The sequence below is a fragment of the Excalfactoria chinensis genome, chromosome 1 (genome assembly GCF_039878825.1).
Source record: "Excalfactoria chinensis isolate bCotChi1 chromosome 1, bCotChi1.hap2, whole genome shotgun sequence".
In the NCBI taxonomy this organism is placed as follows: domain Eukaryota; kingdom Metazoa; phylum Chordata; class Aves; order Galliformes; family Phasianidae; genus Excalfactoria; species Excalfactoria chinensis.
Window position 1 is genome coordinate 14,470,959 of NC_092825.1, and position 25,523 is coordinate 14,496,481.

Consider the following 25,523-nt stretch of genomic DNA (forward strand, 5'->3'; position numbering starts at 1 on the left):
GTTGTAATACAAGGTATTTATACTTCTTGGGGCGCCCAAGATAACAGGCAGCACTTGTATTTCTGCCACTCAATCAGCAAAGAAACCAAGTATCCAGCCAAGGGATCTGAGGAATTTTCCACAGAGTGCTATGAATGGCTCTCCATTCGGCTGATGAAAATAAGCTTTGTCAGAAAAATAAGATCAGCAAAGGGGAAGGCAGCCAGCTCAGAGTCCCAGCGCACAACCTCGTCATGGCTGTGCGTCCACAGCACTGCAGAGCAAGCAGGAGGGCTCAGCAGTAAAAAGACCTCAAGGAGGGGGCAAGACTGGCAATGGTTCTCTATGCCGAACTACAATTCCTTTCCCAAAATGCATCCTCTTGTTCCAAGGGCAGCCAGGCCAGCAGAGCTATGCAAGAACACATTTAGCCCTGGGCTATCTATAGCTTCTGCACACAGATGATATTGTCTCTCAGCTAAGAAAAAGGCTGGTCCTTGTCTATTCCTCCAGGAAGGATGCTTCTGTCTCAAATCTGTCCAGTGACAGACATGCATCCACCAAGCCAACTGAGCCACAGACACAGACAGTGAGGCCCAGCCCCACTAGTTTGCTGACAGTGATGGGAAAATATCAACCCAGAAGACAACTCCTCCCAAGCCAGAGCTGGAGACACAGGTCAACCAGTCTAGAAAAGAGGTGCACAAGCAGGAAAAGCCCAATGAAAGCAATACGGGGGCAAAAACGTGACCTCGTCTAGACTGGGAAATTAGAAAGGTACATTTTTTTGCTAGCAGCTTGCCACTGACCAAGTTATTTTAGCACAACGTGTTCATATTTGGAGGCTTATGTCAGGATTCCCCACTCACAGAGCTAGTGCAGCTGCAGTACAGCAGGTTTCAACATCCCCCACTTTCCTAGAAGGAGATCTTGGCCTCTCCAGGAGCTGACAGTGAGCAGCTCCTTGTTCTGCTGATATCACCGCTTCCTCTGTCCCCAGGGTTTTGGCAACCTGGGAAAATTCCTCCTGAAATGATCTTAGATCCAGATACTGGCATCAAGGACATAATTTCTACAGCGAAGGATGACTGATGAATGAGCTTTAAGCAGCGAGATGAGAAACACGTGGGTTGTCCATTCTCTCAATTCTGGCTGAAGGTAATAAGAAAGACTTGGCCATGATCACTGAATGGAGAAAAGCCTCATTCCTCGGTACAAGAGATGCTGCCTTCGGATGTCCAGATTCACAACTGCAGTGGCAACACAGCTGAGCGGCATGGGCTGTTAGATGAAGAACACACAGCAGAGAAGGCCACTCAGCAACAGTGAGGAGGGAACTGGTAGCCACAGAGGCCTGTTCCCTAGACCTGAACCTAAGAGATGCTTCATGTGACACTGAGGGCCCAGGTGCCAGCTGCACGGAGGGGTCAGCCACCAGAACGGGAACAAAACTGGGTTTTATGGCTCAGGAAAAAATGGATTTTTAGTAGGAGGTCTGCAGCAACAGCCTTGCATTAAGCTTCTGCAAAATATGGTCCACCTCAAGTCGCACCACTGCCTGGTTCCATCCCTCCAGGAAGAGGGAGCCAAGGGAGCTTCAAGGCCACGTGCCCTGCATCTTGTGCAACAGTTAAGAGAAGCACAAGAACCTCAGAGAAAACAAGTCCTACAAAATCTTAATCTCCCATGCTTGCAGGAGGTGCCAATTGGGGTCCCTGGGCAAGTGGCACCTGTGGGGCTGTGACACTGTCACCGCCAACCTCTCCATTGCAGCAGAGACCAACCTGCTCAACACTGTTCCCTATCCTTCAGGGAACTTAGCCTCCATTCATCTGTTCTCAGGGCTTCCTATGTACGAGCTTCCTACATACTGAGCAGCTGGTGCTGTAGTGAAAAGGCTGTTTAAGCCACAAAAGGCCCCCAGTTATTTCTAGGTCACACCAGCAGCTCACTACCAGCTTCCCTGCTCCCAAAGATCTCCAAAAGTTGCACATGTACCTTTTGTCTCAAAGTCAGGGGGAGATTTACCAAAGGGTTCAGCAGAAGCAGACAAAGTGTTTGGAAATAGCATCTTTGTGGGAGACCGTGCTTTCGGAGAGACATCGATAGTAGGTTTTAATACCCCAGATGCCGATCTGTGGGAAGGTAGCTAGGCTGCAAAGGGAGCACAGAGCTAGTGCTGCTCAGCTCAGAGAAAAGAGACTCTTTGTGAGCCCTGTCTGAGGTGGTCAGTGTCTAACAAAAGACCACTGACAGTCCTTTGGCACGATCTCAAGCAATTTGAACTCTCCGCAGCTTTTGCAGTAACACAGTTCACTTAAAGCTGACAGAGGCAGGAACTTTCCAGTAATCCTCATGTTAGCTCTTATGCTGGGTTAATAATTCCCTGCTCAACCATCTGTGACCGAGACACCACCAGTAAGATCCCAGGTAAGTTTCACCTATTAAAAAGGCATGTTGAAAACTTACTTGGAACACTCTAAGAAAATTATCTAAAGCAAACAATCTATCACAGTTGTGTTAAAGAAACGCACAGTTAATGTTTTAGGTCTTTTTCTTTACCACAATGATTTAGAATCCAAAATGGGAGGAAGACCAAGACTCCAGCTCTACAAACACAACAGAAACCACAAATACTTTCCTTTCGGTGGCCTCTCAACAACGTTGCTGCAGATTTTCTTGTTTTCACTCTCTATTTTAAAGGGATACATTCAACTCAACACCTGAAAACAGAATCTGCCCAAGGTTGCTGGCCTTGTTCTCCAGCAAGCAGGTGGCAAGGCCTCTGTGCAAAGCCCCTCCCACACCACCATCGGGCTCCCAAAGCTCCTTATTCCATCTAGATAATATCCCCCCCGTTTATCTCATTGATTTGTTTTGTCTTGTTTATAAAGCCTCCAAAAATCTCCATTCCTGAATGGATCTCAGCTTTGTAAAGAAATTCAGCACGATATTGTAAAAGAAAACCCACCACGTACACCCAACCCTGACCTTTCCATCATGAAGGGCTCACGATGGGTATAAGAGATTGGGCAGCCATAGCTGTCACACCTCAAAGCTGTGTTCCAACCAAGAATACAGCATTAATGGTTACAGGAAAATATAGGGATTTTCCTTAGTGATTCAGAGGCAATCCAACTGAGCAGGTATAGTTTCAACCCAAATAGCAATTAAAATTGGATTCAGATGCACTCACAACTAATGCGGTTATAAGAGCAGAAGGATCCATACTTACACAACCAACCTGACAAAGGGGTGAAACGTTTAGCTGGAGCTGATGCTCCCTGCTCATGGCATGGCTGCTCAGCTCCACCGGTGGGATATGCAGATCTACAGGTTTATCTTTCTCCCTGTAACCAGGAATTCCCCAGGGGATAGAGCTATGTGGAATCAAAGCCAAGCGGGGACAAAACCAGGAGAAGTCTGGCAAACACTTGCGTTTGGACAAGAAATCCAGCACAGGTCCTGGCTGCCCTACATCACCTGCAGCAGGAGGAGAGCAAACCTCATGAGCAGCAGCTCTCCTGCTCTCGTGCTGGCAGCCCACCAGCTAGGCGGCTGCCAACAAATACAAATAGAAGCATAAAAATACATTTGCTGCACCTGGTTCTTTATTCTTCTCTGAAATATATGACTAAATTCTGCTCTCACGTGGGAGGGGATTCAGTGGGGACCGCCATCAGGCACTGGGAAAGTGGAAGTCTTAGGGATTCAATACATTCAGAGATGAGAGGGCCAGGGAGAGAGGCTGTGGAGCCCCATCTGCCTGCTAGCAGCTGGGACAGTCCGAGGCAGGGAGGACCAGCCTGTACTTGCCCTGCATCTCATCCTGTCTCCCTAGTATTTGTTAGTAGGCAGAGCTACAGCGGAGGCATTAGCTCAGGCATCTGTCTGGCCTCATATAATTTAGCATCAATGCCTGTGGCAGTGAAAGAGGCAAGGTAAGGATGTAGGCCCAGTGTGTGATGACCTGTAGCACTGGCACATGTGTTTTTGGCCAGTGCTGTCATGCCATGCCAGACTGCCTCACTCCTGGGGGATGGATCATGGAGGGATCCACATGGGTCCAGACAGGCCCTGCCCTTTGGCCTCTAGGGCAGCAAGCATCCCTGCCTCACTTCATGAGCTTCTGTAAACATCAGCAGGGCAGCCCGTCTCTAAATCTGTACTACTCAAACATGCAAAACTGGTTAAAACCATCCAGATGATTTTCTGCTATCTGTACTGCAAGTGAGCTTGTAGATCTCACACAACAATAAAATGGCCACTTTCACTAGCTGGGTATACCTTCATTACCACCATGTGGCACTGAATCAGAAAGAAGGTCCAGCTGAACCCTGTCCCCCTGCAGCCCTCTGTCTCCCACATCAGCTGTGCCAGATCCTCTGCCACTGATTCCCTGCCTCTCCGCCAGACTCATTTCTCCTGGAAGAGAAGGAAGTTTCCTTTCTGAATAGCAAACACATCCCAAAAGGGTGTGTTGTAACTCACAGAAATTGCAGCTCATTCAAAAAGCAGGATACACCCAAAAACCTCTCTGTGGAGAACTGGCTTTCCCCGGAGGCTGGTTTGGGGCATGTTATATTCAAGAAAACACTGTCTGGATGATGAGCCCACTCCTTGCTCCAGGGGTGCAGTGATGGGAGCTCTGGGGCGTGCAGGAACATGGGGCTGATCCTGCAGGGCCTACTGGCCTCCACAGCACTTCTCAGCAGTAGATCCAGCAGGGGCTTCTCAGCTGGGTCTGCCTTTCAATCCACCTCTTAAAGAAAGCTTCCCATGCTGGGGAAAGAGCATCTGTGTCTGGATTTCCTTTATCTAATAAAACCATAGGGTGCAGGACAGGATAATCCTATGCCCGTGCTCTACCTCCCCTTGGTTCCTGCATGTCCACCAGGATGAAGACTTGTGACCACGTGTAGCAGGAGAGGGGGAGATCCCAGTGTGTGGTGAACGTCCTTAACACAGCAAGGGCAGAGAAGGAGGTGGTTTCAAAGCAAAACACAGCTCAATAGACATGAAAGCAGCTTTCCTCTTTGTGCTACACAAGCCTGTCTCCGGGTTAACAATTGCCACACTTTCTAAACCAAAATGATTAATAATTATGGAGGGCTTAACCTGGTGCTACTTATTGTGCAAAGTCCTCCGCACATGTTTGAAAACAAACAATCTGAGCTTTTCTGTCACCTTTGATGATGGGGGAAGTGCAAAGGGAACCCTTGGTGGCTGCCTTGCAGGAACATGGATTTCCCCACCTGGAGCCCCTCAGGAATTATTAGCCAGCACCACCACGTCTTAACCTGAGCATGGCTGAAATGGACCGTGAGTGTCTTCTCTCTCATCTCTGAAGCACAGCAAACCAAAGCAAGATAATTTCATGACAGTGACAGGCCATTTCCCAACGTGTCTCCCATACAAACCAATTAATAAAGCCTGGTTCTGATGAGTCACCCCTTCAGTTTGACACAGCACAAGCTGGCACAGGCTGTGAGGCAGCCCCAGCACAGCAATGCAGATTGCTCCTGCAGGGCTGCTGCACCTCATGCCACACCTGGACGTGGCCTGTGTGCCAGCCCTGTCTCCATCCTGTTCTATTTCATCATCTTCCTAAAAACACCCATTTCCAGCCCTGTGGTTCTGAGGAGACAAAGTATGGAGGAAATAGGAACACGTGTGGACATGGCTCAAGGTAGCTCTGCATAAGATGATGGCTAGAACACCCATCACCTCCCTGGGGCCTCCTCGTTCCTGTTTTTAGCAACAAGCCTGCTGGTGGAGCTGCACCGGTCTGTGCAAAGATAGAAACTTCTCTTTATTGAAGTGTAGCCAGAATTATGAGTAAAATCCTCTGAAGCCTGAAAGGTTTCCTAAAGTGTGAGAGAGGCCAGAGACCAGCCTTTTATATTCCCCCTCTTTGTTCAGATCAGGAATTTGCAATCCAAATCCCAGCCACGCCAGGGCAGGCAGCGAGCCCAGCACTGTGAGTAAGAAGCATCTTAAAGAGTTCACAAGGCTGCGTGCCAAGGAGCTGCCGTGAGACAAGGTGAGCGTGGCTTGAAAAGAGCTGCATGCATATAATGTCATTAAGATAGCAAATAAGAAACCTGTCCTGCAGTGCAAAGGAATGTGATAGTTACCTACTGCTCCCCTATAGTTGCAAAGACTCCTTGAAATATTAACAGGGTTATCAGCATGCACTTATCAGTTACAGTAGTGCCTAGATAATGCAAAGGACTGAGCCAGAACACACAAACCCATTCATTTTCCTAATGCAAAATTCTTATTACCATAGAATCTCCCACCTTTTTAAACTAAAATTAGTTAACAACAAAATTCTAAACCAACCAACCTTGAAAGGCACTAATCCATGGGGAATAAAGAACTAAATTCATCCAGCTGTTTATTTTGACACTCATTTATAACAATATTTTCTCATATTCTGTGTGCTTCTAAATGTGCTCACCGAATCTCCCATGGTTCAGATGTAAGCAATAAAAGTGCATTTCACATCACAAAAACTGCAGTAGGTTCAAGCTGTAGTCAATGTAGTCACACTGGGCTAAGGGACAGACAGCAAACCATTTCCATACATCGAAAGGACTTTCTAGGGATTTCCTACCTTTCAGAAGTGATAAAATAATAGCATGGTCAAACACATACAACCTCCTCCAACAAGCAGCAGAGAGCCCATCAGGCCAAGGGTAGAGCCCAAGCCACCTTATTACTCATTCCTCACACCTTCCTTGGTACCCATCAGCATGTGTGCTGAACTGCTCCAGCAGAAATTAATAAAAATCCTACTCAAAACCAAAAACAAACACTCAAACAAGCAATAGAAAAGACTATTTCCTATATTCCTGGTTGTGAATGAGCAACAGCCCTACAATAACCCAAGGGCTGGCTGCCACTGTCCCATCTCCTGCATTGCACTGGTGTTCGTCTGATGCTATATTGAACTGTTTCTTTGCACAGACAGAAAGCTTTTGCTCTTTTTGCTTGTTTTTATTGATAATTTGGCTTTTTATCAACTTTCATCTTCCCTTGCGCCCTCTCTGACACTTGTTTGATGCACTGAGCTGTTTCCTCATGCTATGTCTTTCCGTAGATTGGCATTTTAGCAACTTGCTGCAAGGAAAGGTCATGCAGGTGCTGAGAAGGGTAGGAGTGAAGGAACCAGAAGCAAGACTGGCTGAGATCTGCTGCAACCTGCAGCCCATTACATCTGTGAGTAACCACCAGACCCGATAATTTACCTGCTGAACCACACTGGATTCTTGATACCAAGTTTAGACATCAATGCAGTTATCAACACGCAAAGACCCGGACAAGCTCAGGCAGTTCAAAGGGCTAATGCACTTGCAATTGGTTAATGTGTGTTTAATTTCTGGAGCAAAAAGAGAATGAGAAAGAATTTTCCCATCACCAACTTCAATTTTCTGTTCAAGAAAGCTCCTCAAAGAAGAGCTGTTGTATACATATAATATTACCCACGAGCTACCAAGTAGCTTCATCTTAAGCCCAGCTACACTTCTTCGGATCTCTTCACCGAGAGATGTTCCAGAACGCTGCTTCTCTGATGATTTCAAACCACCTTCTAACATCCCCATTTGGAAAAGTCTCATGGTCATCCAAATTTATTCACATTTATTCATTATTACTCACAGATTTTTCCCTTTCAATTCCTCTGCTGCTACCTTTGCTTTCCATAAGCAATTCTGAGAGGCATCAAATCAAATCAAGAGTCCTCCTTGTCTTTCATTTGGTAGAACAGAAGATGCAATCTTCTACCGTAAGTGAAACAAAATCTCCCTTCCCTAACCAGTCCCCTATACAGCACACATTAACTCTTCTTGAATGGGAACTCTAAGAACAGCACACATGAGACATCGGCAGTGCCTTGTACAACAAACAGTGTGTACTACTTCACTTTCTCTAATAAAACCATTGTATTTAACCTCTGTAGTGTAAAATGAATGAATTTTTCAGTTGTCCTGTTGCTTCTTTCCCCAACTCAAACATATGGACGGGTTGAATAAGAAACATAAGTTATCTAAAAGTTTCAGAAAATTGAGTCAGTTTCCAAGCCCGTGCTTGATCATCTCCAGTTATTTTCCCTTTCCTTATTCTATATTAGCCTCATTCTATATTAATATATTAGCGTTGCCTCTAAACAAGCATCAATACACAAAGGAAATGCAAGAGGCGTTGAAAAATGCCATTACACAAAGACTAATATGTTTCAATGGATTTCACAACTCATAAATTATCGAAGAGAAAATTAAATGCTTCAAAATGCCTAACAACAGAAATTAATTAAGATGTCTAACAAGGAACAGAAGCTGTGGCAGTTTGTTAGCGTGGAATTATTAACTACTGCGCTTTCTACAAGTGAAATATTACCCTGAAGCAGTAATGGGTCAGCATCTCATTTGCTAGAGCAGCAACAGCCCTGCTTGAGCACCAGTGCCTTGCTGCCTCCCTCACCACTCCATGAGGATGGAGCAGGTGCTGCACAGCAAAACCACCTGAATTATGGGACCAACCTCTAAGAATTCTTTGCCATGAAAGCAGTGAGGCACTGGCACAGCTGCCCAGGGAAGCTGTGGGTATCCCATCTCTGGAGGTGTTCAAGGCCAAGTTGGATGGGTCCCTGGGCAGCCTGAACTGGTGGGTGGCAACTGGCCAAGAGGTTTGAACTTTGTTATCTTTAAGGTTCCTTCCAAGCCAATCCATTCTGTGATCACACAAGTGCAAAGTGTGGAGGGATCATGCTTAATAAAAGAAGTCAGAGCCTTGCTTTCAACAATCAGTGCACTTGCTATAAAATGGAAAATTACTGCAGAAAGGAAAAGCACCGGAAAGGTAAGCCCAGACATGTGGCACTGAAATCATCAGGCTGGGCTCTCTGCTGAGCACGTGGAGGGAAGCAGTGACCTCGATGGAACTCTGCTTGCTGAATGAGCAAATAAATCTTCCTGGGTATTGGGCAAGATCATGCAATATGACTAACACCGTTCAAAAAACAACATCATGAGTTGAACAAGTTTAGAAATCTCAGAATGACTTCTATGAAACTCACTATCATCACTGGAATGACATTTAATTAGCCTTTTCTTATACGTTTATATAACTCCATTGAAATCCCTGAAAACGGCCAATATCACAAATTTATGCAGTGCTAATCCAGCAAAACATCATCCTATACCATCAGTTTGGAATACATGGAGCATGAGTAAAGCCATTCTAACCCAAGGGACAGTTTTCAGTCTGTATTTGCACCGCAACCAGGCCTGGGGGAAAGCTTTCCAGCCAGCCATCAGAGTTGTCACTTAATTTCCCTTTAGGCCTTGAAAAGAGCAACAGTATCTTGTGACATCTCAAGGCTGATAAGGGAGACAACAGCAGAAAGGAGGGAGTCACCCACACCACCTCCAAGCAGGTGAAACTGCATCTTCTGGAGGATTTCCCGCAGAAAACAAAGGATTGATGCTAAACTGCCCTACTCTGAAGAGTTTGGGGTAACTTTATCTGATCACCTCAGCACCTCGTTTCAGAGCAGCGTGATGCACGTTCTTATGCCAAGGAGTGAATCAGCCATCTCAGCTTCAGAAATCCCCAGTCATTTGGCAAGGATGGATTTCAAAAGCAACTGCAGAAATGTTCGTAAAGCTCACTCACCTAAAACAAGTTAACTGCATGTAACATAAAAAACGTTATTAAACGCTATTAATCGGTCATATCCATCAATGCTGCTGGTAGTAAATAGGAATTTCCTAGTTCGAAGCCTTTTAAAGCTGAACCAAGTCCCAGCACTGCTGTTAGCTGAGCTGCAAGGGAGCAGAAGATTGAAGGAGTCAGCTGCACGCTCCAGGAAGCAAAACCTCCATGGCACCACCACCTCACATGTAACGCTCATAATGGTAGATATTAGTTATATAATTAACAAAGCTAATAATATTAGCTGACTTACTTCATAAAAAACCAAAGTTAACCCATCTCACCTGACATTGCTAAAACCCACAGAGATTTGCCCACATCACTTCAACTCTCAGCAAATCCTTTTCCAAGCAGCCTGCTAAGCCAACCAGAATGCGCCAGCAGGTTTCGTGGTCTGAGGAAACCGAAGTTAAGACGGGATTTAAGCTCACAGGCAATTATCTGCCAGATGGAGAGCTCATTGTGTAGACTGCTAAATTATCCTGCGTCAATAAAAGGAGGCCAACATCAGAAATACACCCCATGTGGAAAGAAAACGAGCAAACCAATGGTTAGCTTGACTGAGTCATCACTGCCACGAGACCTCTACTGTGTGTGTCACGGCAATGTCAGCTAGCTACAGTGTCTGTGAATACATCGAGGGAAAAGCCACAGCATCCGAGCAACAAGCAGGTACATGCCGGTAATTACCAGCAAGTCTATCATTGCAGCAAACTACAGCGAGAAAGAGGTTTTAAGAGGAGGTAAAAATACATCCAACTCTAGATATTTTGTGGTGTAATTTAAGCCTGATTCCGCACACACTTCCATAACTGACCTGTTAGTCTAAGAGGGGGCTTCTCCTTCCTTAGAGAAAGCAGTTTTTAAGGTACACTGAGGAATAACTAAAGCCAGAAGATAAACAAATCGGCTGTGATCAATAAGAGAAAATCCCTGTTTATTCTGCCTTTGAGTTCCCAGGTGGGAAGACTCAATGTCCCTGGCTACAGCCAGAGCTGACCTAGTCCTGACATGACCTGAACAACTGGTGGTCCCGCTTCGATGACAGCCAAAACAGAACCTAGCAGCTTCAGGTCAGAGCCACACTGCCATCACTGGTGCTCAACTGCAAGGAGTCAGCCAGGAAACCTCCTCTGTCGTGCACTGTGGGTATCAGCAGGGCCCTGAAGCTTATGGCACCTGCCCAAGAGATGGGAAATGTGAGGCCCACAACTGTCTCTCTATCTTATTCGGTTCCTCTTTAGTGCATACCACAGCAAGAGCTCTGAGATCAAGGGCTGGAGCCCAGCCCATCTCTGCCCTCGCTAAGTGTCCCGATCAGCGTGCTGAGTGAAGTGCCCAGGCTGTAGCAGGATGGCATTTCAAGTGCTCCCACTTCATAGGACACTTGACTGCCTAAATAAGGATACTGCAGCAGAGAGCAGACACCTCAATGTGAGGCGCTGCGGCCTGTAATGGTTAGATAGGTAAGTTCTCCACGGGATCTGAGCTGTAGAAGGTGCCAAATGTCTCTTCCCAGCCAGTAGCATAGAGAGGCTGGCAAGTGCACACTGCCAAAGCAAACAAGGCTCTAGTTAATATGTGACGACTTTTAAATAATTTGAACCAAATTCAGACAGATAAATAGAAAAAAAAACAACATCTAGGGTGTTAAAAGGCTTCCTTCAGAATCAGACACAAAAGAATGAATGCTGGAAGCACGCAAATAACAAGGGGCTGGACTCATGCAGAAGTTCTATGCTGTGAACTCAATCAAATAAACCTAGTGACTCGCTAATATCAGTTTTTAACAAGTTCAAGGAGTCTGATATGCAGCTTAGCTCTGGTAAGGCTGCACATGGAGTGCTGTGTCCAGTTCTGCCCCCCTCAGAGAGACATGGACATACTGGAGCATTTCTCCTGTGAGCAGAGGCTGAGCAAGCTGGGCCTGGTCAGCCTGTAGAATAGGCTCAGGGAGATCTCATCCACATCTATTAATACCTGAAGGAAGGGTACAATGAAGACAGAGCCCGGCTCTTGTCAGTGGTGCTCAGCGCCAGGACTAAAGGCAGTGGCCACAAATGAAAGAGCAAACCCAACAGACAGAGCAGCTCTTTGAACCCATGGTACGTGCTCTCATGGCACAGCAGCTACCGAGAGTCGCCTTGATTACATTTGATCCTTCATGGCTATTAATTCTGCTGTAGACTTCTAAACTTAACACTCCTTTGAGATTTAGCAGCATAGATGATGATAAGTGGCCACCATGCCTGTGAAATTAAATCTGATGGTGCAGTCCCTGCTTTACCCCTTTTTTCCAGGGTCCAGATGGTTTTGCTTCTGTCTGAAACTACAGGCTCCACACTAGGAAAGAGATGCATTGCTGACGAACGTTGTTATAACAACAGCCTCTCCTTCTTCTTCCTTCAAAAAGTGTTGAAATATTTTGACCAGATGTGTCACTTCCAAAAGTGCTGGAGATCTGAGGAATGTAGCATCCATCACCTGTTTGGCAATGGCGCTGAAAACGGATTACCTTTCTTTGTATCTGATAAGCATAACACGTCTATGTTTATTGTGTGGTCCTCTTGGGATGTATTACAGGTTTACCATTTCATTTATTTGCTTTTTTTGTGCTTGGCAAGTGTAAATAGTGGAATAAACATGAAGGCAGTTGCAGCTTAGTGGCATTAACTGCTTGTTGAAACAAAGTCCAAAAGTCCTCCTTTCTCGTCAGCAAACTATTTTTCTGTTCAATGTTCTTTTCTTCCTTCAAGTGCAAAGATCACCTTTTTGAAGTATTTTAGCATTTTGTTTCTTTGCTGAACGCCAAATAGGAGGATATTTTTCCCTCACACATCCAAACTCCTGAAAACATATAAAGTACATCCTAATTTCACTCATGGCAACGTATTTAATAGAATCACAGAATGCTTTAGGATGGAAGATAACTTAAAGCCCACAAACTCAACCCCTGCCATGGGCTGATCACCACCCACCAGCTCAGGTTGCTCAGGGCCCCATCCAGCCCAGTCCTGAGTGCCCCCTGAGATGGAACACCTACAGCTTCTCTGAGCAAATTTTCCAGCTTACATGTTATAGCCTCCCTCCATTCTGGTAGTTTGCTGTAACAGAACTAAGTACAGTCATCACCACAAAAGCATACTAACCCTTTCTTTCTGGCACACAGGGACAGGGAGGGTTCACCCACTGAGCTTTCCCATCTAATAACAAGGCCATTAGCCTAAGCCAGTAACCCGTGTTCCCTCTTTAACTGGAGGTGAGATGTGCATCTCCACCTGGCAGCCCCCATGTCTATTGGCAAATCCTGGCTGGGACCTACACATCCAACCCCACACAGCTCTCTTATTTCTCCTAGAGATGTGCCAATGGACGTAAATCCAACCATACAAATCAAACTCTGACCTTCATTACACTTTTCCAATCCAGCAAAATCAACAAGCAGCGATGGAATCTAAATCTAAATGCCTACAGCCGGGCCTTATAAACAGCTGTGTGAGACAAACCCTCACCTAACAAGAAATCACTGAATGATGGACTTCAGATTTTTCCATTTAGGTTACATCCTGCCCCTCTGGTTACCTCTATAATAGTTCTGTGTTTTTCAACGCTGAAAGAAGATCTGCATCAGGGGAAAAAAAATAACAAACAGCAAAAAGTGTCACTTGTCACAGGAACACAGAGTGGCCAAACTGAATTTAATCAGGTCTTAAGACATTCCTTCTTTCGAGTGGACAACTACTGCGAACAAGGCTTTGAAGAACTGAGTCCCTGTCAGCTTGGTCTGTACTCGCTTTATGCAATCTTTTGGCAAAATGGTCTTAAAAAACGGAGCGGAAAACAAAAGAGCCAATTAACCATAAAGGACGGCACCGGCATACTTGTTTCTTGAATGCTAAAGTAGATGTCAGAGTAGTTTTAGTACTGCCTAAAAACATCGCCATTCCCCCAGAAACCAGAGCAGAATAATTATACCACGAACAATTGCCAATGAGGCTCATTAGGTCTGATCTGAATATCTTCAGCTTTTTTTAATCCTCCTACATTTCCTGGTGTCTGTCCATAGATATCTTTGGAAATACAAGTCGACGTGCCAAAGGAAGCCAAGAGAGTTGCCCAAATCCTGTAAGTTAGGCAATACTGAGTTAAGCACAAATTATCACAAGCACTCAAATCTACAAGTCTGACCCCACCAACTGGCTCTCAAAATCCTGAGGACTTATAAAAGTGGAGGAGAAGGGGATGGAGCATCTGACATTTGATTCTTCCCTCGCTCATCTTCTATGGATGAGTGTTACATCTAGAGTTGCCTATGCTTCTAAATATTCAAAAGGTATTTGTAGCACGTAGGCTTAGAAGATGTTTCAGCATCACGCTTTTTGTGTCCAGTCCAGAAGGTGGGAATTGAGGGGTTCAGTGACATCGTTCTGCCTGTACCAAAGCCATGGCATGGCACAGCTGCTGCTGCCTATACCCTACGTAACAGGAAGGAAGAAAGCTCAGATATGCCCATCTATGCAGCTGCTTCACATCTGGCTGCAGTGCAAACACGTGTTCATAGGTGCTGCATGCTATCACGCAACCCTGACCCATGAACTCTCAGCATCCACCAGCCAAAACACTGGAGATAGCCCAGTGGCTGCAGAGTGTGGGCAGACCTGCAGCACAGCCCAAGGAGGAGGTGGAGAACAAAAGAACGTCCCCAGCCCTGCCTGGGGGCCGTGCTCTGGCCTGAGCATTATGAAGGAGAGGAAGTCCATCCAAGTCCCAGCAGAAAGCCCTGCCCAGGCAGGTGGTGAATGTGCTGTTTGCCTTCACCGGACATCGCCCTAAACCCAGCATTACTCTTCTTGGTCGTGGCTTGTCTGATGAATCATTGTGAATGTGAACACTGAGAAAACCCATCCGGCTCAAAGGTAAGAGTCAGCTATGAAAGGAAATTTCAAGTTATTAAGAATACATGCTGAAGGAGAACAGACCATTCAAAGAGCAAGTGTAAAATTATACACGTTATCAGCAACCAACTACTTCCTCAGGTAGTGCTTGGGATGTTGGAGATAATGAAGTATAAAATGCCACTGCTCCACGTCACCTGCTTTCCCCACGACTAGTTCTACAGCAGGGTTACTGTCATCCCAATATCCAAACCTAGAAAACTACTCCTTTATTCTAAACAGAATGTTCTATTGTCATTGCCCTTCACAACAATTCAGTGTCCGCAAAGGCTCCACAACCTGGCCCTGAAAGGATGCTTACAAAGAAAAGTGCAAAGAAAAAGTGAGACCAGAGGAGAGCAAAAGGGGATTCCTCCCATTCTGCAGGTGTAAGTCACGTGCAGGAAAAGCACTTTGATGATTTCTAAGAGGGAAGAAAATCACAGCAAGGGAATGCAGAAAAGAAACCAATTCATGAGCAAACCCTGAAGCTTAAGAAGTAATCCAGAAATAAATAACAACACCAAGCCAATGAAAAATTGTTATTGTAACTATCTCTGCATTTGCAAATAACTTGAAAATAGGGTAAAAGAAGCCTTTCAGGCAATACCTTCATCATATTTCTCTAAGTTTAATTTCCATCTCCGGAGACTTGCTATCAAGTAAATCCCAGTAGATTTTTCTCCCTCTCTCATCTTCAGTCTCATTCTGCTTACACCTTCTCTGTGCTGGTCTCCCCCTTTCCCACAGAACACATCCACATTTGGGCAATAAAGTACTCAATAAAACTACCAGTGTGCTGAGCAAAACCAGCCCAAACCCCCAAAATCTCATTAAGCCACTTCCCAACCAAGGGAACCCAACAGCTGATCCAGAAGACGTTACAAACAGAAACCTAGACTTGGGTTTTCAGTATTTAACGCTGCATTACCAAACAAGCAGAGCAGTTCAAGCTGCCCCAAACCCTTTGGGTACTGTGCAGGGATGTCCCTCCTGCCCTGGTTGGATCACCCCACGTCCATCTCGCCTCAGACTGAGCTGCCAGTCTCCAGCTGGACCCAGGCACGGCTAGAATCACAGAATCACTAAGGTTGGAGTACACCACTGACATCATTTAATCTAACCATCAGCCATCAGCCCAACCCCCACCATGCCCACTGAGCCACAACCCTCAGTGTGACTACATCAACCAGTTTCCTACCTAGAGAAAACAGGATCCTACTTTACATATATGGATTTGATCCTACTTTACATATATGTATATCATCTCACTTTTAGGGATAGGTGAAACACGGCTACAAACCAAATTCTCACATTGGTCCTCAGACGTGGGTGTTTTCCATGCAAGTTTGGGTACAACAGTTTGCAAAAGAGGAAATTAGTAGCACAGGGGTTTGTTTTGTTTTGTTCTTCTCTCCAGGAGCTGATTGCAACCCCTCGCACTGACATGGGATGAGGTTCAGAAGTGCTTTCTGGTTGTTCCTAAGCCACTGAGATCGGCCAAGATAGGGAGACCTTGCAAACAGTGTGAAACAAAAACGGGCACACACAGTACACACAGACAGGGAGAAAACAAACACTTGTAGTGATAGCTACTTTCACAGCAGCATTTGCTGAGAGACGCTGATGTGAAAAATAACTTTTGACTGAGATAAATCACCTCATTTAGTTCCTCAAGTAAGCTGTGGTAAACACTTCTTTCTATCTGGAAATCATTATTTTAGCAGAGAAATCGCTTCTCTCTCCAACTGAAGTCACTGCATAACTCGTTGTTTTATTTGTTTGCCTGCAGCAGATAGCTTTTATCTCAGTCAAAAGTTATTTTGCCAGTCAGCCTTCCGTTAAATATTTTTGCTCTCGCAGCCATAGAGGTTTTCCTGTCTTTAAAAACAAAAATACGCCACTCCTATGAAAGCCGGGAACGAAGTGGAAGGGAACACACACGAGAGCAACAAGGCACCAGCGGCTTTTTATCAGCTGGAACAGATTACACAGAGCAGGGAGGCAACTCGCATACCTGTGGGCTGGAAGGGCATCTGTCTCTGAGTAACTGAGCTGCATTTTAGATAAGGGAGGATTTCGGTAGCAACTGCAGCATGGGAGCTCTCCTCCTCACTTCAAAAGGATGGCCACTACTTTGCAGCCACTGATTTAGGAAAACAAAGGTAAGTGCTCAAAAGCACAGCAAAAAGGCTGCTAATCATTCCCTGTGTAATACGCAAAGTGATGGCCAGCTCTCACACCCTGTGTTCCCAACCGAGTCCCTTGCTGCTCCCTCCCAGATGTAGCTCCCACACAGAACACCAGCACAGGGAACAGCAATACCCCCATTTTGCCAGGAAATAGGAGGAAACCTTCACCTCACCCACAGGGAAGGCACGGGGAGCATCCTTTCATTCCTATAATCCTGTAATTGTACGGCTTATTTAAGGCCGCAGGAATTTACCTCCCTGGTAGCAAGGGGAGGATGCAGAGAGTGGTTTGGGTGCCAATCCCTCCTCTAAGTACCTGAAAGCAGTGCAGTCTCACCAGAAGCATCTCCTTGCTCTACGTACTGCACCCCCAAAATGGCCTCAGCAGCCCCTCATGCCACAGGTGGTGGAGGCACAGCCCCCTATACACAGGGGCAGGAAGGCAGTTTGCACCATGATGCTCCCAGCCCATACCTGGGGGCAGCGGTGTTTTGGGGTGTGGGAAGGAGCTTGAATGCCTCTGTCCCCCTGTGCACACACACAGCTCCTCAGTGCTCTACCTTAGGCACAGCCATGGCCTCGCTGTTTGTCCCAAGGGTTAAACTAAGTGCAATGTCGTCTCTTTCATGTGTATGGAGAAGCAACGAGCTGGAGACTCAGGAGCTTTAGCGTAATGGCTTCTAAATTACAATAATAATAAAGATCCTTTAACAAGTGCTAAAGTTAAAAACAGCAAATGTTTATTGCAACATGAAGGAGCTCTATCCCGATTTGTATTTGCTGATGGTCAATACTGTCACTGAATGCCAGTGGAGGCTTAAAGGAATGTAAAGGAACACTTCAGCGTGCCTACCCCTCACTAGGGAAACCAGCCCATGGCAAAGCACAGAGCCAGAGCACTGCCTTCCCAAAATGACTCGTTCTGTGGCATTACTTTACATTTGTAGCACACACTCCAGGCCCAGCAGGTGCAGGCAGTCTGCAGTGTCACACACAAGTGACCTCATGCAGCACCTGTGCACAGCTGTGCCAGCACCCAGCCTTCCTCCAGGACACTGCAGTGCAATGCCTAACGCATGACAGCACCTTGGGGCCAGAGCAGTTGTCAGTCTCCTTTTAAGCCAGAAAAATCCCAAAGGATCCAGAATAAATTTGACATTATAAACTGTGGACAAAAAGCCATCATTTTAAATAATCCTATCAATTTAAAATACATATTTAACATAAGTAAGAAATCACAGACTGACCTATTCATAGAATCAAAAAATCATTCATGTGGGAAAAGACCTCTGAGCTCATCCGGTCCAACCATCAGCCCACCCCCACCACGCTCACTAACAGCATCCCTCCCTACCACATCCACGTGGTTCTTGAACACCTTCAGGGGCACTGACTCCACCAGCTCCCTGGGCAGCCTGTGCCAGTGTCTCACTGCTCTTTCTGAGAAGAAATTGCTCCTAATATCCAACCTGAACCTCCCCTGGTGCAACTTGAGGCCATTTCCTCACGTCCTACCACTGTTACCTGGGAGAAGAGGCCAACCTTTACCTCACCACAACCTCCTTTCAGGCAGTTGCTGAGAGCAATAAGGCCTCCCTGGAGCCTCCTCTTCTCCAGGCTAAACAATCCCAGCTCCCTGAGCCGCTCCTCATAAGAGTTACACTCCAGACCCCTCACAAGTTTTGTTGCCCTTCTCTGGACACACTCCAAGGCCTCCATGTCTGTCTTGCAGTGAGCACCCAAATCCAAACTCGAGATGTGGCCTCACCAGCACTGAGTACAGAGGGGTGATCACCTCCCTGCTCTGCTGGCTGTGCTATTTCTGATACAAGCCAGGATGCCATTGGCATTCTCGGCCACCTGAGTACACCGCTGGCTCATGTTTGGGTGGCTGCCAACTAACACCTCGTATTACAGCCCAGAGTAAAATGGACCCCTGGAAAGCAAGGGCAGGATTGCGGCAAGGCCCCAGTTGTCAAAACAGCACAAACCTCACGAAGCTGCACGTGGGGATGGGGACACAGGGCCAAGCTCTGCCTTCCCACGGGAAAGCCTTGAAGATGTCAGGGAAAAGAAGAACGCTTCCTTCTAAGCGACCCCACAGCACAAGTTCCATCTTTCAAGGCAAAGAGTAGCTAAAACGAGGGACTCTGAGAGACACACTGCTGTGAGATGCAACTGCAGCCAAAGCCTGTGAGCACCTGGGGCACCCCTGGAGTGCACCTGGCTTAGGTTCCTGCAGCAGGGCCTGTTTGCTCACTCTGTGGGCACGGCACGGGGGCACCCAGAGACATTCACTTCAAAAGAGGCTGACTTCAAAAGCTGCTCTCCCGCTCCAAGATGCTAATGCCTGCCCGCCCGCCCACGGGCCCCACCAGCCACGTTCCTCCCTGCTCTCCTCCTTCAGGGCATGGCCAAGCAGGTCCCACAGCACCGGGCAGAGCTGCACACACACAGACCCCTGCGGGCTGCCCACGGCCCCACGCAGCTCCAAGGGTGTTCCTTCTCTTTAGGTAAAGTGTGAAGAGCCGTCCCACTCTCAGGCTCCGTGAAACCAGTTATCTCAGTCTGCTTGCTCTTCATGATTCCCCGAAGTTTTGTTTATGTGCAGAAGGACAGAATTCCCACGCTTCTCCAAACAATTCCCAATGCAAATAAAAGGACACGGGTTTTAGCATAGTCTCAAAGTCCCACGGTGACGGAGTTCAGCAGCTCCCCAGCCCCACACGCTCACCCCAATGGCAGAAGGCAGAGCTGGGTGGCAGCCAGGTTTTTATAGCAGCACAGCTACTTCCGACCCGTATACAGATCACATTCCCCAAGTTCATAAAGAGCTCACATTCTGCCCTGACCCGAGCAGCAGCTGTGAGCCGGGCAGGACTTTGTGTCTGTCTGGGTTGAGAGGTTAATGGCTGCTCCATAGACACATTTTTCAGTTAACTGGCAGCTTATCCTAGCAGATGATTTGCAGGTATTTTGCAACACTTGGAGATAACCAGGTGGAGCGCTTCTGTCTGAGTTCTGCTGTCTTTTTTTGTTGTTGTTGTTTTTCTTTTTTGGAGACCACATCAGATAAGCAGGAAAGCAAGCAGGTGAAAGTTTACTGGAAACAATCACCAACGGCACAACTCTGCCCTCCCAGTTCCCAAACAGCAAACTGCTCACAACAAACACCAAAGGGAGTTCAGCACTTGTCAAAATTGCCTCCAACCCATAAGAAGCTCTTGTATTTAAGTACCTCGGGATGTGCAGCAGACAGTTCTGATCAACATCACAGCACAGCTGCAAAGTTCACATCTTCACCCAACGTGAATACAAAGCAGTAAGGGCTGAGCTCCCACAGCTTAACAGGGGTCTCCAGTCCTTATTTCCCTGCCTGACGCTTCCTCAGGCCCTCAGGCCCTATGAGCTATTGCTCTCCATCTGGTCTGACCGAATAACTGCTCCAAGCTTTTCGCTCCGAGTCAGTTCTTATCAGCTGCTGCTGGATAAAGAGCCACTGCTTCAGACAGAGGATGACCACGCAATCACCGCCGCACTGATCCAAATGTTTCTTTAAGGCCACCAGCCCATTGCCTGTTCTTTCTGCAAGTCCTCACAGGACGTGGAAACGGCATTTATGAGCTAACGTACCGCATGAGCTGCCCCCCAGCATTTTGCAACAGGAGGCTCCTGTCAGGTGACGCACCGCAGTAAATTCAATCAGTGCAGTTAATATCACTTTCATTTTCCTGAAGCAAAAAGGAACTCAAGCCTGCAAGCACAACAGAGAGTCCCCCGAGACCCTGCTGCACTTAATGACTACTTACAGTAATGAGCACTGCCAGGATTATGCCATAGTTTGGTATTCTTTAATACAATCCTCCAAAAAAAAACAACAAAAAAAGAAAAGAAGCAGCATGTCCTGCATGCCTCATACTTACAGCTATTTTATGTAAAAAAAGGGGAAAAAAAAAGAATTATTAGCTTCAGGGTTGCACAGAGAGGCAGCGAGGAACGTGTCTGGTTATAACCTTCAAATGTCAACAGAAGCGTGGGATCAGGTCCACAGTAAACTTTATAGAGTGGCACCTGCAGAGGAAATTACTCATTGCATGATTGATGCCACAATTAAAGGCATAAAAAGTAATTCCATGATAAACAACTGACCGAGCAGAAAAAAAAACACTAATCCCAAGAGCGTATACGCACTCACATAAAAGTACATGTTGAACAATAGGGGACAGTGTGCCCAACAGGAGAGGCAGAGCCCTCCCCGTCACACGCCAGCTCCTCCAGGAAGGTGGTCACAGCATCTGTCCTTCTCCGCTCCTCTCCCCCCACAACAGAGGATCACTCAGTACTGATCTGAGTGCTACTTGGCCACTGTCTTTTAACAAGAGTAAAAGAGGGGAGAGGGGAGATGGATTTGCAAAGCCATCGGGTATCACCAACAGTAAGCTTAACCCCAAGCATCACAGAATGTGTGCATTGCCTACATCTTTGCAGGCTAGATCGCTTATTGCCTTGATGCAACCACATCAGAAAAGCTTGCGCCAAAGCACCACCTAAACGGAGGAAATCTATACCCCCACACACACTTATTTACTCTCACGATCCACATCTACCAAACAGCTTCAACGCACCACTTCAATCCACAGCACGTGGATTAGATCCATTTTTGTGGTTCCTTTCCAAAAACTTCACAGATAAGTTGCTGCCTCTGGAAACTGAAGGCTGCACGCTAAGCTACAAGCAGTTATTCAGCCAGTGCCACCCCACCAGCCCGATAAGAACTGCACATTTCACACACCTCCATTGTGTGCTTACCTGAGACCGACACTTTCATGAGGGCTTCCAGGGGCCGGTTGTTGTCCAGGTCTCGGCTGAGCTTGAGTTCCCCAGTGGCAGAGTCCAAGAGGAGCAAGTTTAACTCATTGCCTTGCACAAAGGTGTAGGCCAGGCTGTCCGACACATCAGGGTCGTGCGCGGGGATCTTGCCGATCACACCAGAGGGGAAACTGTTGGACTTGTTGGTCACATAGTTGTTGAAGAGGATCTGGAAGTCCTGCAGAACGGGTGGGTTGTCGTTCTGATCCAACAGGCGGATGTGCACGGTCGCCCGGCTCACCAGTGGGGCCGAGGTGGCCTGCACCACAATCACATACTCTGTGCGGCTCTCATAATCCAGGTCCATCAGGGCCGTGAGGTCCCCATTCAACAAGTCCAGCTGGAAGACCTCAGGGATGTTGCCCTCCACTATCTGGTACATGATCTGCGCGTTGGTTCCCTCGTCAGGGTCAGCTGCGCTGATTCGGGCCACGATAGAGCCCACAGGGCTGTTCTCCTCCACAAAGATGTCAAACTCATCCTTCTCAAAGACTGGGGGATTGTCATTGATGTCCAACACAGTCACCTGGATATCCACAGAGGCCTTCAGAGGCGGGCTGCCCCTGTCTACAGCAAAGGCCCGCAGGCTGTAGACGGCCACATTCTCACGGTCCAGCTTGCGCAGCGTGCGTATGACTCCAGAGGTGGGCTCGATATAGAAGTCTCCATCTCCATCATCCCCACCTTGGAAGGTGTAGAGAAGGCGGCCATTGAGGCCCGAGTCGCGGTCGGTGGCAGAAAGCTGCAGGACGCTGGTGGAGAGTGGCACGTCCTCAAAAACTGAGCCCTGGTAGCGGTCGCGCAGGAAGCGGGGCGCATTGTCATTGGCATCCAGGATGAGGATCTCCACGTAGGTGGTGTCTGATTTCTGTGGGATGCCGTTGTCATGGGCTGTGATGGCCAATGTGTAGGACGCCTGGTCCTCGTAGTCCAGCTCCATCAGGGTGGTGATGGTGCCGGTGTCAGGGTCAATGCGGAACTGAGGGATGTTGTCATCCAAAATGTAAGTGATTCTTGCATTCTCCCCCGTGTCTTCATCGGTGGCACTGATGGTGACAATAGAGGTGCCAATGGGCTTGTCCTCGCTGACGCTCACCGTGTAGTGGGAGCTCTGGAAGACTGGGCGGTGTGTGTTGGCATCTGTGACGTTGATGAAGACCTGGACGGTGTCAAAGCGAGTGCCATCAGAGGCAGTGACGGTGAGCACGTACTGCCTCTCCTGCTTGTAATCCAGAGGCAAGGCCAGCGTGATCAGCCCCCCTCCGCTCTGGCTGGTGATAGCAAAGCGGTTCCTGGTGTTGCCGCTGGTGATCTGGTAGGTCACCACGCTGTTCACGTCCCTGTCCACAGCAGTCAGGGTGAGGACACTGCTGCCCACAGCTGCATCCTCATTCAGCCGGAGGTGATAGACCTTCTCGGTGAAGGTGGGGTTGTTGTCATTCACATCCAGGACAGTGATGGACACGCTGGCTGAGGAGGTCATCACCGGCACACCATGGTCCCTGGCCTCCACCCCAAAGTGATAGTTCTCCACAGTTTCTCGGTCCAGCTCTGCAGCCACCGTGATCCACCCTGTGCTGTTGTTGATTTGGAAGGGAAACCCGGAGTCTCCCGATGCAGGGGCAACCCCAGCCGGTGGTGTCATCTCAATAAGCTTGTATTCCAGGCGCGCGTTCTCCCCAGAGTCAGCGTCCACAGCCTGGATGTGCAGCACCGAGTAGCCCAGAGGAACGTTCTCCAGCACCGTGGCCTGAAAGGGAGTGCTGACGAAGATGGGGGCGTTGTCATTGACGTCCACAACCTGCACCGACACCATGCCGCTGGAGTTGATTAAGGGAGGTCTGCCTCCATCCTGGGCTTTGATGCGGAGCGTGTAGTCCCGAATAGTCTCGTAATCAAGAGGGTTGATCAGATCAATGGCACCAGAGAAGGAGTGGATGTAGAACTGACCTTTCAGGTTGCCGCTCACGATGCTGTAGTGCACCTGGGCATTGCTGCCCCGGTCCCGATCCGTGGCCTGCACCTGCAGGATCTGGCTGTTCACCGGGGCATCTTCCTGCACCTGAACCAGGTAGCGCTTCTCGCTGAACTGAGGGTAGTTGTCATTCTCGTCCTCGACAGTGATGTGCACCATGGCCGTGGCACTGCGCGGCCCAGGATCCTTGCCCTGGTCATTGGCTTCCACCACCAGGTGATACTCGGAGACCTCCTCGCGGTCCACCGGGGCGCGGGTCCTCACGACCCCCGAGCGCGGGTCAATCTCGAAGACGCCATCCCCAGCACCCGGCTCCAGCAGGCGGTAAAGCATGTTGGCGTTGGCCGGGGCATCGCCGTCGGTGGCGCGGATGGTCAGCACCTCGTAGCCCACCTCCAGGTTCTCGCGGATGCTCTCCCGGTACTCGGGCTGCTCGAACACCGGCTCGTGGTCGTTGGTGTCGCTGACCGTCACGGTCAGGTAGGTGGTGGCCGAGCGCCGGCGCGGGGAGCCGTGGTCGGAGGCGGTCACCTTCAGCACGTGGGTGTCCTTCGTCTCCCTGTCGAGGCTGCGGGCGGTGACCACGCTGCCCGTCTCGGGGTCGATGGAGAAGTAGTCGTTGGAGCGCTCGTCGAACAGCGCTTCCATGGAGTACGCCAGCCGGCCCGCCTCCCCCTCGTCGGGGTCCTGCGCGCGCAGCACGATCACCGCCGTGCCGGCCGGCTCGTTCTCGGGGATGGACACCTGGTAGCTGGGCAGCTGGAACTGCGGCGGGCTGTTGGGGCTCCGCGCCCGCCGCGCCGCCCTCCGCCCGTCCCCGTCCTCCAGCGCGCAGTCGGCTCCGCGGGGCTCGTGGGCCGCCCGCCGCCGGGCGCGCCGCGGGCTCAGCCCTCCGCACCGGGTCCCGCGGGGCTCCGCGGGCGGAGCGCGGCGCGGCGCGGCCCCCGCAGCCCTCAGGCGCCCGGCGGGCGGCAGCGCCGGCGGCTCGGCGGCTCCGCGGCGCGGCGCGGCCCCCGGGGGCAGGTGGAGGAGCGGGGCGGCGCGGGGCTGCCGAGGCTCCGCGCCGCCCGCGTGAGCCAGGGCGCAGAGCAGCGCGGCCCAGGACACGCAGGCGGCGGCGGCGGCGGACAGCCGCGGCATCTCCGGGGTTCAGGAGGCAGCGACCGCGGGCTGCGCGCTGCCGCACAGTCCATCCACCCGCCGGGCCGCCCGCCCGCCCGCAGCCATCAGCCGCCGGCCCGGCCCCGCTGCGCCCCGCGCTCCGCGGGAGCCCCGGCCCCGTCCGCGGGCAGCGTGAGGGAGCGCTCCAACTTTTCCACCTTCAACTTTGAAGTGAGTTCAAAATGGCTCCTCTCCTCCTCCTCCTACCGCTGCTCCCGGGAGGGCGATTAGCATAAACCTGCTGCTCCTCTACTTCTCACGGGGAAGGAAAAAAAAAAAAAAAAAAAAAGAAAAAAAAAAAAAAAGAAAAAAAAGGAAAAAACCCAACAAAACAAGACAAATCCCGGAGCCCTCCTCAGCGTCCCCTCCGGCGGGTTCGGCCCACGGCCGGAGTGGTCCCTGCACGGCGCAGCCGCCCCGTCCTTGTCCCGTCCCGTCCCGTTGTGCCGCCCCGCTCCTCTCGCTGCGCGGCGGGCGCTGCCCGGGGCGGGGTTTCCCGGCAGCCCCGCCCGGCCCCTCCCGGGCGGTGGCGGCGGTGGGGGCCGGGCCGGGCGCGCCCCGCGGCGCTCTGTGCCTCCGTCCGTCCGCCCGTCCGCCGCTCGGGAGCGTGGGGAAGGCGGCGGGCTCCGTCTGGGGGAGCCGCTTCGGGAGGTGGGAGGTCGGCACTAACGGAGCGCTGCGGCTTCCCCCGCGCGC

The 25,523-nt window shown here is 49.3% G+C and overlaps 1 protein-coding gene across 1 annotated transcript in view; it reads right to left on the reverse strand.

The window, feature by feature from the left end:
• Positions 1–25,288, reverse strand: part of CELSR1 (cadherin EGF LAG seven-pass G-type receptor 1) — a 155,703-nt gene extending 130,415 nt beyond the window's left edge. Inside the window, exon 1 of the mRNA XM_072357862.1 lies at positions 21,632–25,288. Within this exon, the coding sequence (XP_072213963.1) occupies positions 21,632–24,806 (3,175 nt within the window). The 5' untranslated portion in view covers positions 24,807–25,288. The remainder of the gene's footprint in view (positions 1–21,631) is intronic.
• Positions 25,289–25,523: the final 235 nt, after the last annotated feature.